At 39.4% G+C, this 12,518-nt stretch overlaps 2 protein-coding genes and 1 long non-coding RNA gene across 4 annotated transcripts in view; 2 read left to right on the top strand and 1 right to left on the bottom strand.

Moving 5' to 3' along the window:
- Positions 1 to 12,518, top strand: part of LOC117510476 (betaine--homocysteine S-methyltransferase 1-like) — a 366,504-nt gene that overhangs the window by 243,139 nt on the left and 110,847 nt on the right.
- Positions 87 to 2,714, top strand: LOC117510478. Its single transcript, XR_004560734.1, has 2 exons — positions 87 to 768; positions 2,249 to 2,714. It is a non-coding gene; the product is annotated as an uncharacterized LOC117510478 (long non-coding RNA).
- Positions 2,602 to 12,518, bottom strand: part of cenph (centromere protein H) — a 30,350-nt gene continuing 20,433 nt past the window's right edge. For both annotated transcript variants that reach the window (XM_034170205.1, XM_034170204.1), the window contains 3 exons: positions 12,322 to 12,373; positions 6,847 to 7,007; positions 2,602 to 2,697 (listed from right to left, as the gene is read on the bottom strand). In XM_034170205.1, coding sequence (XP_034026096.1) covers positions 2,605 to 2,697; positions 6,847 to 7,007; positions 12,322 to 12,373 — 306 coding nt within the window. In that variant the 3' untranslated portion in view covers positions 2,602 to 2,604. The remainder of the gene's footprint in view (positions 2,698 to 6,846; positions 7,008 to 12,321; positions 12,374 to 12,518) is intronic.

Genomic DNA, 12,518 nt, shown 5'->3' with positions numbered 1-12,518 from the left:
CCATCATTTTCCACGAGAAGAATACTAAAAACTATGCGACCTTTGCCTGTACACACACCAGCATGGACTAGCTGTAAAGTGTTCTAAACTTTCAGCTTTTACCACCAGCTACTGCAACAAGGTCAAAACATGTTTTATCTTTAACGAGAATAGACAGATAGTGAGAAATGAATTACCTAAGTGCAGAGTCAGCTGGTTTTAATCAGCTAAATGTGAATAATTTGTGTAATGTAATATTAATCTACAACCTCACAAAAGTTAACTTTTTTTATCCTGCCATCAGAGCCAGGGCTTCCTGTTTTAACAGAACTGCAAAATGCTAAAAACCAGTTTAGGATTACTGTGCACTGAGTCAGTAGCACCAAACCTTTTCCCTTTAGACCCCACTATTTGTATCTAAGAAAGGTTGAGAATCCTGAGAATTTGTGGGGCTCTAAGACAATGCTAAACATCGTAGCCAGTCTGTACACAGTTGCTGTGAGTGCTGTACATAGCAGAAACACAGACTACTGAGTTTTATCAGGAATGTGTTCTGCTTCCAACTCTGTTCAGTGCTTCAATGGATGGACATTTGGGAAGTGCTTTTGGAGTCATAAGGTTGCTGGACCTCTATCTTTGCAGAAATGAGGGACCAAGTCTTTAGGGTCGTGTGCTTACCGTCTTGTGATGCTTAGACGCTAACCAAGCATCTTTGGGTACAGCTGGAATAACTGTATTATATTAACTTAGAGAAACCAAGATGAGGAGTATCACTTGCATTGTGAGGGAGTGTCATCTTCAACATTTTGGACAGGTGCCTCATTTCCCCATGCATGACCCAGAACATAGATCCAGCACTCGGTGTTGAGGACTGCAGCGGCTGGGGAAGGCCAAGAGGATGCCCAAGCTTCACCTGGCTGCCGTAGATACTTACGTAAGAGGCAGGGATGGCCTGGTTGTCTGCCATCCAGGACTCAAGGTGGGTCCATTGTGTTGTGGGTGCGGTGCCAGTGCATACTTACAGACTGGACTTTGGACAAAAAATTACTTTATCCTGAGTGGGAGTGGCATCCTGTCCTCTGTGAATCAGACTCTCATCTGCTTCACGCTGTGGTTTCCAGAGATAGGTAATTGGCCTGTATAGGACTTATTTTTTCCTAATGCAATTCTAATTTTTACAACCACAAACCTTGTGACCCCCTGTGATGTGTGCAAACCCCCTACTGAAGTATCAGGTCCCAGATTTGGAGCTAGTCTGGTGTCTGTAGCTCAATACTCCCAAAAGGAAGATGTCTGAAAATCTCCAGAGGTCACAAACTCTGCTCCTGGAGGTCTGTACTAACCTGCAAAATGCGCAGATATGCTTACTCAGTCAAGAGCCAGTTACAAAAGGTACATACAGAAAACATTATCTCCAGCAGGAGTGGTGAACTCAGTCTAAAATGTGCTGTGCAATACACAAGTATAGCCAACCTTCTCAAAGTTTTGAGAAGGTTGCCAAAGAACACATCAACCGGCCTAAAGAGAAATGGAGGAATATTTTGTGGACTGATGAGAGTAAAATTGTTCTTTTTGGGTCCAAGGGCCGCAGACAGTTTGTGAGACGACCCCCAAACTCAGTGAGGACAGTGAAGCATGGTGGTGCAAGCATCATGATATGGGTATGTTTCTCCTACTATGGTGTTGGGCCTATATATCGCATACCAGGTATCATGGATCAGTTTGGATATGTCAAAATACTTGAAGAGGTCATGTTGCCTTATGCTGAAGAGGACATGCCCTTGAAATGGGTGTTTCAACAAGACAATGACCCCAACCACACTAGTAAACAAGCAAAATCTTGGTTCCAAACCAACAAAATTAATGCCTCACAGATGTGAAGAAATCATGAAAAACTGTGGTTATACAACTAAATACTAGTTTAGTGATTCACACGATTGCTAAAAAAAAAGCAGTTTGAACATAATAGTTTTGAGTTTGTAGTGTCAACAGCAGATGCTACTATTATTGTGAACACCCCCTTTTCTACTTTTTTTTTTTTTACTAATAGCCCAATTTCGTAGCCTTACGAGTGTGCATATCATGAATGCTTGGTCTTGTTGGATTTGTGAGAATCTACTGGTACCTTGTTTCCCATGTAACAATAAGAAATATACTCAAAACCTGGATTAATCTTTTTAGTCACATAGCACTACTATTATTCTGAACACTACTGTACACGTGTAGGTATAAGAGCACTGTCCTTGTCACACACACACTCTACAGGAAGTTGAACACCATCCACTTGATGGTCAAGTAATTAAAAGTGGTGGGCTTATAACCACAGGATCCTCTGTTCAAATCTCCATCAGTCCAGAAAATCACTAATGGCCTTTGGGCAAGGTCCTTAATCCCCAGGATACTCCCTGTTTTCAGTTAAGCGCTTTGCATGGCAGCACCCTGACGTTGTGTGTGAATGTGAGGGATCAATGTAAAACAGTTTGACGCACATGAAGGCACAACAGAAATTCAGTCCATTTATATGTCTTTTTAAAACAAATCTCAACACTGGTGTTTAAGGTTTTATTGAACATTTTCTATACAACAGACACATAAAACAGATATAAAAGAAGCAGGATCTTAATTCTAGTCAGAGATGGGTAATTCTTCCAACGTCATGCCAATCTCTTGCAGTTTGGGGTCATCCAGCCAGTTGATTTTACAGGCCAAGAAGATGCCCTAAAAATTAAACACAATAATACAGTCAAATGCCTTAGGACTCCAACTAAAGACTACTGAATCATGATAAATAACTGACATTTTCTTTTACATTTTGTACTGTTATGTATCCACCAATTCTGCAAACATCACAGTATTGTGATGTTTGCAGAATTGTGATGGGGCCGGAAAAGAGTGAGCAGACAATCACTTTCAAGCTGGATGTGAAATTTTAAGTGCCCCCACGAATGTGGCGTTGCAAAAAGCAACACACAAGTGGCATGCATGTGTATCGCACGTGTGCGGTCCCCCCGAAACACATGTGGGGTATGTGTTTCACGCCCCCTGTTCCCCCTACACGTGACATGGGGGGGCACACTTGCATAAAAATGTATGTACAGACATGATCACATGGGAGCCGGACAGCCACGTCTGAGCGCACAAAGCACGGGGAGGTGCCTGTCAGCTGATCACAGCACAATGACAGTTAGAAATGACAGCCCAGTGCACACAACGTGTCACATTAAAAACACAGAGACCACCGCCAGGACAGGTATATTAATAATTACGACAATACCAACATATGCAGTGACATAAATAACTAAAATGAATGACCACATAACACAGAAACGGAGTGACACAGTCTGGGTGCTGAACGGACAGGGGAGCATGGCCGCCAACAGCAGCTGCTGTTGAGATCTCTGCTCCTGGATGTCCCAGCTGGGGAACACGTACTGTGTTTTGAAGGATATGAACTTACAACTTTCCTCTGTCAGGTGCGTGTCTCTGCCTTCTGTCGTCACGTGGAAATACATAAAACATCTTTCACTTTGCACCAGGCTGCAGCAGCCACACCCAGTGCACCTCAGCAGGCTGCGGACCGGCCCTACACGCATGTCCATACATCATAGGTTAAGGCAATAAATTTTCGTCTGACTGAAATTTTTTCCTGGCAAAAATCAATGCCAGCAATTCCCTAAAATGTGGCATAGTGGGGGCACACACTGTTTTTTTCCTCAATAAATACAATAAACACATTATACAGCATACAAATCAATTCTAAATAGCTTCTAAAGAGAGACAGACGAAGCATAAAAAGAATGCAAAACCTGAACATAAAGGTACATAAAAGGGTGGTGGGGGTGAGGTGTAGTCTTGATTCTGGGGGGTCTGGGGGTGCTCCCCCAGAACATTTTTTTAAAGACCAAGTCAAATTTTGTGTATTCTGGTGAATTTTAATGGGTATGAAGCCCTCTGAATCAAATAAAACTCACTTCAATCTGTGAAGTAAAAACACAGTATTGATTATGGGGGGTCTGGGGGTTCTCCCCCACAATTTTTTTTAAAAAGCAAGTCAAATTTTGTATATTCTGGTGAATTTTAATGGGTATGAAGTCTTCTGAAACAAAGAAAACTCACTTCAAACTGTCAAGTAAAAATTCTTTGTCTTCTGTAGTATTTTGATTTGTTCTAATCCGGTGTATGCACCAAATGGGTGCTGTGTCGCTGTACAGTCAATAAAATACAAAATTAGGGCCTAAAGCAACTGACAACGTTGTTCTGCTGTGCACAAAGTAACACTGTCACCAGTTTTGAAAACGCATGCGCACTGAGAAACTCAAAACTGGCTTATTCACATTTAATCTGTAAAATGCTCTCACTCCTAAAACAAACTGGGGCTGCAACTAACGATTATTTTAATAATCAATTAATCATTTTTGTTGTTTTTTTTTGTTGTTTTTTTTTTACTTACATGTGAGTTTTGCCATTATTTCTTGGAGTTATTATTAAAAGGCCTTTATCGTGCAACATCAACGTTTGACCTTGTAATAAAGTTATGTTATATTCTCGTCAAAAACATACCTTGAATGTTTTGTTTTATTTTGAGAGATTTCCATCAGGTTTCATCCGATTATGAGCATTTTTAGATGCCTACAGAAACTATCTCAACCACTGACAACATATTACAGCAAGAGTCCACAAAAGTATTTTAAAGGCCTGACTAAAGTGTAATATGTGATCTTTAATAAGTTATTTTCATGAAAAAGACAAAATTTGCAATTTACTGCATTTTATTTTTTGTGTAAAAACACAGATGTGGTTTGACCGAAACAAATTGTCATTAAACTTAACCAGTTGTATATAATTCTCGTTTTACATTACTTAGTCCACATTTCATTTTATTTTACCTTATGTTTATATTAGTTGTGCATATACTGAATAATTTACCGTTAAATTTCACGATCTTTCATTTGGCTAAAAATTACTCGCACCACGGAAAGCACCTTTTTGTAGTTGCACTCAAATCTCGTAATGGAAATTACAATGACAATAAAGGCGATTCTGATTCTTCTGATTATTAATATATAAATAAAAATAAATCAATTATAATTCGTAATACGTTTGACTCTTTTACAACAACAAACACTAAGCCATTATTTATTATACAGAAAACATGCACACAAACTGTGCTGAGATGCGAACAGCTTAATGCTAACTTTATCATTGAAAACGCCATAGACATGCTAACGCGTTAGCATTGGTCCCGTTTTTAAGTTATAAAATACATCTATCAACTGTTTTAGAAGACCATAACAGGTCGGTTTAATATAAAAAAGGTAAATATTACTCACAGACATATGCTCTTTAGGGTTTTAGCGGGGGGAAATTAAGATAAAGCGACAAACCATTGAAGCAGAGTTGGATCATTGCTTCATTGGTTCAAAGCAAAGCCACACCTCGCTCTACTTGGGGAGTGTCTGCCAATGTTCCCATGAAGACAGAGAGGACAAGGACCGTGGCTCATAGCAAGCAGTAAACAGAGCGGAGAGGAGTGAAAATTCACACAGTCCCTTCCTCTGCAGTCCACGCTGACATTGCTGCTGTTTCGATTAGCGCAGAATGGGATGTTGCTTTCACAGTGAGACTATCATATTTCGGCCCCAAAACACGCATGACACCACGTGCGCACGCGTATGTGTGGTTAAATTTTCCAAATGACGGAAATCCGTCGCGGTGATGGAGAACTTTAACCCATGCCATACATCATCTAATTTCTCTTTTTTAAAACATACATTTATCTCCTTGTTGATTATAAGCATTTCACGCTCCTGTTATAACACAGTGATTGTAGCACAGTAGTAAAGTTTCCGTCTGTTAATCAGAGCTTTTGTAAACTGCAGGTTCGAATCCCGTGAGTGGCATTTATTTTTATTTATCCAGGGTTATTTAACTGCAGGGTTCTGTATTGGATCCCCTTTTATTTATTTTTATATCAACGCAGTGATTTTCACTAATTATACACGAATATCTCATCTATCAGTGTTGAGTGATTGTATTAATTATTTATATACCCGGTTGTATAATAAAAATAATGAGAGCGCACTGCTTCATTGATGTCATTTTATGACTGTATGTCTGTGACCATGGGTCATATACAGAGGAACATTCATTCATTCATCTTCAAACGCTTAGTCCAATTAAGGGTCGCGGGGTGCTGGAGCCTATTACAGCAGTCATAGAACGTGAGGCGGGGTACACCCAGGACAGGACGCCAGTCTGTCGCAGGGCCACAAACAGACAAACAAACACAGACACACCCACATGCACACCTAAGGACAATTTAAAGATTCTAATCCACCTAACCCGGACGTCTTTGGATGTGGGAAGAAACCGGAGCACCCGGAGGAAACCCATGCAAACACGGGAGAACATGTGAACTCCACACAGAAAGGCCACGGGAATTGAACCCACGACCTTCTCACTGTGAGGCAACAGTGCTAAGCACTAATCCACCGTGCCGCCTACAGAGGAACAGATGGTTCATATTTGTATTGTCCGCTCGATAAGAGGGATTCAGTAAAATGCAGTGTTTTTTTATGGTGTGTGTGTGTTTTTTTTTTTTCTCCACAGCAGAGGTGCGATGTACCCTTCCACTAAGTTAAAACGAAGAAAAGCTGCTGCTTTCTCAACCTTCACATTAAGAAGTTGAAACTGTGAGATTAGTAGCACTTTTCCTCAATAACAAATTCAAATTATTATCAAAATAATATCTAAATATAAATGATATAGTTGCTTCAGCACTCGTATGGTTTTTGTTTTTTTTTTTTTTGTTTTTTTACATCACAAATGCTGCACACTGGATTTTCTGGAACAGTACAATAAATTTACCCTGAGGACATTCTGTGTCATGATGGTGATGCTTTTGTATTTCTCCAGGTTAGCCAGGCCTTTTTCCAAAGCAGCTTTGTACTTCTCGGTTTCTGGGTGCTCCTTCTTCGACATTAGCTCTTCCATCTTTTTCATATTCTCGTGTGTGAGCCGTTTCATCTCTGCAGGCACATAAAAAGTGATATTAGTTTGGCATATGGCCATAGTTCAAAATAACTACATTTCTGTAGTCAGATAATACTGAAACTTTTTTCAAGTATCATGTTAGTCTTGTAGACTTTGAAAAAAAAAAGAAAAAAAAAAAAAAAAAAAAATATATATATATATATATATATATATATATATAAAAAAAAAAATCAATTAAGCCCGGGCTTTGCGGTCGCAGGATGCGGGACTTCTCTGTGTTCCCAGGGTGAAGAAGTAGTCAGCAGGTCAAAGAGCCTTTTTGTATTGTGCACCCACCCTGTGGAACAGTCTTCCTGCGATCATGAGGCAGTCTGAGTCCGTGGACATTTTTAAGTCAAGACTCAAAACCTATTTTTATTCTCTTTCTTATGAATAGTTTTTGTTTTATTCTTTTACTTCTGTTTTTATTTATGTATTTGAATTTTTTTTTTTATTATTTATTAAATTTTATGTTGACTTGTTTTCTGTAAGGCGCCTTGAGACGGCTTTTGCTGTGATTTGGCGCATTATAAACTAATTAAATTAAATTAATTAAATTATCAAATGTAAGCCCCACTACTACAGAGGTACTACTACAGTGCATCCAGAAAGTATTCACAGTGCTTCACTTTTTCTACCTTTTGTTATGTTAAAGCCTAATAACAAAATGAAATTCATTTTTCCCCCTCAAAATTCTACTCTCAGTACCCCATAAAGACAACATGAAAAACTTTTGTTTTAATTTTTGCACATTTATTAAAAATAATAATAAAAACAACTTAGGAAATCATGTATCCTAAGTATTCACACCCTTTGCTCAATACTGTGTTGATGTACCTTTGGCAGCAATATGGTCTTCTTGAATAAATGGTAAATGGACTGCATTTATATAGCCCTTTTCCATCTGCATCAGATGCTCAAAGCGCTTTACAAATAATGCCTCACATTCACTCCGATGTGAGGGTGCTGCCATACAAGGCACTCACTACACACCGGGAACAATGGGGGATTAAAGACCTTGCCCAAGGGCCCTTAGTGATTTTCCAGTCAGGCTGGGATTGGAAGCCCAACGCATTAACCACTAGACCATCACCTCCCCCAATATGATGCTACAAGCTTAGCGCACCTATCTTTAAGAAGTTTTGTCCATTCCTCTTTGCAGCCCCTCTCAAACTCCATGAGGTTGGCCAGCTGATGGAGGCCACTGTGCTTATTGAGACAGCAGAAATGTTTCTGTACTCTTCCCCAGATTTGTCCCTTGAGACAATCCTGTCTCGGTGGTCTACAGACAATTCCTTTGACTTCATGCTTGGTTTGTGCTCTGACCTGCACTGTCAACTGTGGGACCTTATATGTAGACAGGGGTGTCTTTCCAAATCATGTCCAGTCAACTGAATTTACTCAAGGTGGACTCCAATTAAGCTGTCGAAACATCTCAAGGATGATCAGCAGAAACAGGATGCACCTGAGCTCAGTTTTGGGGTGTGAATACTTACGTTCATGTGTGTGTTTTTTTTAATAATTTTAATAAATTTGCAAAGATTAAAAAAAAAAATCACATTGTTATAATGAGGTATTATGTGTAGAATTTTAAAGAAAAAAACATTTTGGAATAAGGCTGTAAAATAAAATGTGGAAAACATTTAGTACTGTGAATACTTTTCAGATGCACTTCAAGCATATGACAAGAAAACAGAAAAAAAAAAATCATCTCAGCAGTTTATAAAGTTTATAATGTCTGTAATTTTCAACATAGATACACTTCAACTATGAGAGACAAAATGAGAAAAAAAAAAATCCAGGAAATCACATTGTAGGATTTTTAAAGACTTTATTTGTAAATTATGGTAGAAAATAAGTATTTGGTCAATAACAAAAATTCAACTCAGTACTTTGTAACATAATCTTTGTTGGCAATGACAGAGGTCAAACGTGTCCTGTAAGTCTTCACCAGGTTTGCACACACTGTAGCTGGTATTTTGGCCCATTCCTTCATGCAGATCTCCTCTAGAGCAGTGATGTTTCTGGGCTGTCGCTGGGCAACATGGACTTTCAACTCCCTCAACAAATTTTCTATGGGGTTGAGGTTTGGAGACTGGCTTGGCCACTCCAGGACCTTGAAATGCTTTTTACAGAGCCACTCCTTCATTGCCCGAGCGGTGTGTTTGGGATCATTGTCATGCTGGAAGACCCAGCCAAGTTGCATCTTCAATGCTCTCACTGATGGAAGGAGGTTTTGGCTTAAAATTTCATGATACATGGCCCCGTTCATTCTTCCCTTAACATGGATCAGTCGTCCTGTCCTCTTTGCAGAAAAACAGCCCCAAAGCATGACGTTTCCACCCCCATGCTTCACAGTAGGTATGGTGTTCTTAGGATGCAACTCAGCATTCGTCTTCCTCCAAACATGACTAGTTGAGTTTTTACCAAAATGTTCTATTTTGGTTTCATCTGACCACACGATATTCTCCTAGTCCTCTTCTGGATCATCTATATGCTCTCTGGCAAACTTCAGACGGGCCTGGACACGTACTGGCTTAAGCAGAGGGACATGCCTGGCACTGCAGGATTTTGAGTCCCTCTGTGTGTAGTCATTGTTACTTTGGTCTCAGCTCTCTGCAGGTCATTCATCAGGTCCCTCTGTGTAGTTCTGGGATTTTTGTTCACTCTTCTCATGAAAATTCAGTAAGGTATATCTTATATATTATATTCCAATTCTAAGGTGGAACTATGCCAGTATACATATATATATCTAAAAAGGAAGAGTAAAATAGGAGAGTAGAAAAGAGTAGAGTAGAGCCACTTAAGTGCCTGATCATTTTGACCCCACGGGATGACATCTTGCATGGAGCCCCAGATCGAGGGAGATTATCAATGGTCTTGTATGTCTTCCATTTTCTTACAATTGCTCCCACAGTTGATTTATTCACACCAGCCTGCTTGACTATTGTAGATTCACTCTTCCCAGCCTGGTACAGGTCTGCAGTTTTCTTCCAGGTGTCCTCTGACAGCTCTTTGGTCTTGGCCATGGTTGAGTTTGGAGTCAGGTGCCATTAATACAGGTAACTGGTGGAGGACAGAAGAGCTTCTTAAAGAAGAAGTTACAGGTCTGTGAGAGCCAGAAATCTTGCTTGTTTGTAGGTGACCAAATACTTATTTTCCACCATAATTTACAAATAAATACTTTAAAAATCCTACATTGTGATTTCCTGGATTTTTTTTTTCTCATTTTGTCTCTCATAATTAAAGTGTATGTATGTTGAAAATTACAGGCCTCTCTCATCTTCCTAACTAGGAAAACTTGCACAATCAGGGGCTGACTAAATACTTTTTGGCCCCACTGTAAAAATTGTTGGGTTGAAAAGAATTGATATAAAGCTCAGTTAAAACTATTCTGCAATAAATGAGTCTTACATTTGGTTATTCTCATGAATATAAATAAATCGGGGAGGTGATGGTCTAGTGGTTTAAGCGCTGGGCTTGAGACCAGAGGATCCTCGGTTCAATTCCCAGCCTGACCGGAAAATCACTGAGGGCCCTTGGGCAAGGTCCTTAATCCCCCAGTTGCTCCTGGTGTGTACTGGGCGCCTTGCATGGCAGCAGCCTGACATCAGCCTGAATGTGAGGCATTATTGTAAAGCACTTTGAGTATCTGATGCAGATTACAGACTAAAGTTGGAAAATGTAATGTACAATTAACCCTCTGTGGGATAAGTGGGTGTAGACAATAAATAAAACCCCAAATTAGAAAAGGTTAGGATGGTAGGGAAAATGCAAATAAAAAGTAATGCAGGAATCCTCCTTACATTTACTGATTTTATTTCAATTCAAACAGTATAAACCAAAGATATTTCAAGTTTTGTGTGGTCAGCTTCATTTTATCTGTTAATATACTGGTATATCCATCCCTGCATTTAAGGCCTGTAACATACACACACAAACTATGTAATGTAATTCCTTCCCACAACACCTAAGATATTTTGACATTGAGCAGAACAAACAATGAAGTGTTTCAGGTGTTATTTCGTCCAATTCTTGTGACAAACATCTTAAGGACTACAACAATATGGGGTCATTGTTGCTGCTGCTACATTTTTCCTTTCAAAACTGTCCGTGTATTCTGTTGAGGACAGGTCAGTCCAGCATCCATACACTTTTCTTCTGCAATCATGCCTTTATAATGTGTGGAAAATGCGGTTTTGTCATGTGCACGGACATCCCTGGAAAATGTTTTGTCTTAAAGGCAGCATTCAGTATGTTGCTCTAAAATCTGTGTACTTTTATGCATTAATGCTGTCATCACAAAAGTGCAAATTAAATGTGTCAAGGGCACTGACAACCCCATATCATGACAGACTATGGCTTTTGGACTGGTCTCAATGGCATTTAAGTTTTTGTCTGACCACAATACGTTTCCACTGTGTGATAGCCCAACCCAGATGCCTCAAAGCCCACCGTTGTTGATGTCACAAGGTTAACACCCCCCCCCCCCCCCCATCAAAGTAAAGTTTTAAGTGGCATTTGTGAATGTAACTTCATATTGCAATGATTGACAAAGGTATCCTAAAATAAGCCCTTGCTCATACAGCTATATCAGCTATCGATGAATGATGGTTCTTGATGCAGTGCCACCTGAGGAATCTGAGATCACATGTTCAGATTTGGCTTGTGCCCTTGCCCTGTATGCACGGAATCTGCTCCAGATTCCTGGAATTTTTTAATGTGGAAGGTTCCCAGTTCAAACCCCACCCCTACCACATTTCTCCATGTAATGTGAAGTAGCGTCAGAAAGGACATTTGATGTAAAAATTGTACCAAATCAACATGCTGATCCACCTTGGATCTGCTGTAGCGACCCCGAGTGAAAACAAGGAATCAGCTGAAGGGACTTGCTTTTTCTTTCTTTGAGGGACATTGTTTTTAAACATTTCAGTGGATACTGCTTTTGTATCAAATCCTGATTACGGATTTGAAATTAAATCATTAAAATTTTTTTTTTTTTTTTACTTCAATACTAACCCTTAACAGCCCCTGTCCCAACTTTTTTTGGAAGGTGTTGCAGGACTGAAATGCAGGAATGGATGTATGCAATAAAGTTGACCACACAAAATGTGAAATATCTTTTGTTCATACAATCTGCAACGAAACAGAAGTCAAAGTAAATGCAAGAATCACTGCAGGCATCCCAACCTTTTCTGATTTGGGGCTGTAGAAGAATGAGAATAAAAAAAAAAAAAAAAATCAACATACATGGAGGAAGTGAAATTAAAATCACAACAAAAATAACCCCAATGTGGAACAAGAACATACCGAGTCTCTCCTTCTGTATTTCTGTGATTTCATTTTGAAGGCTTCTTGATTCCTGTTCACAAATAAAGAAGAGGTTATGTTTGTAGCTACTCTAATATCTGAACTGGTCAAAATATTTAAATTCACATACATGTTTTAAAAACGTAAGAGTGTGAAGCAGCTCTGGCTTTAGAAGACAAATCTGCTGGGTGTTAATT

This window comes from Thalassophryne amazonica, chromosome 5 (genome assembly GCF_902500255.1).
Source record: "Thalassophryne amazonica chromosome 5, fThaAma1.1, whole genome shotgun sequence".
Lineage (NCBI taxonomy): Eukaryota > Metazoa > Chordata > Actinopteri > Batrachoidiformes > Batrachoididae > Thalassophryne > Thalassophryne amazonica.
The sequence above is the reverse complement of the archived record's forward strand: the minus strand, read 5'-3'. Positions and strand labels throughout refer to the sequence as shown.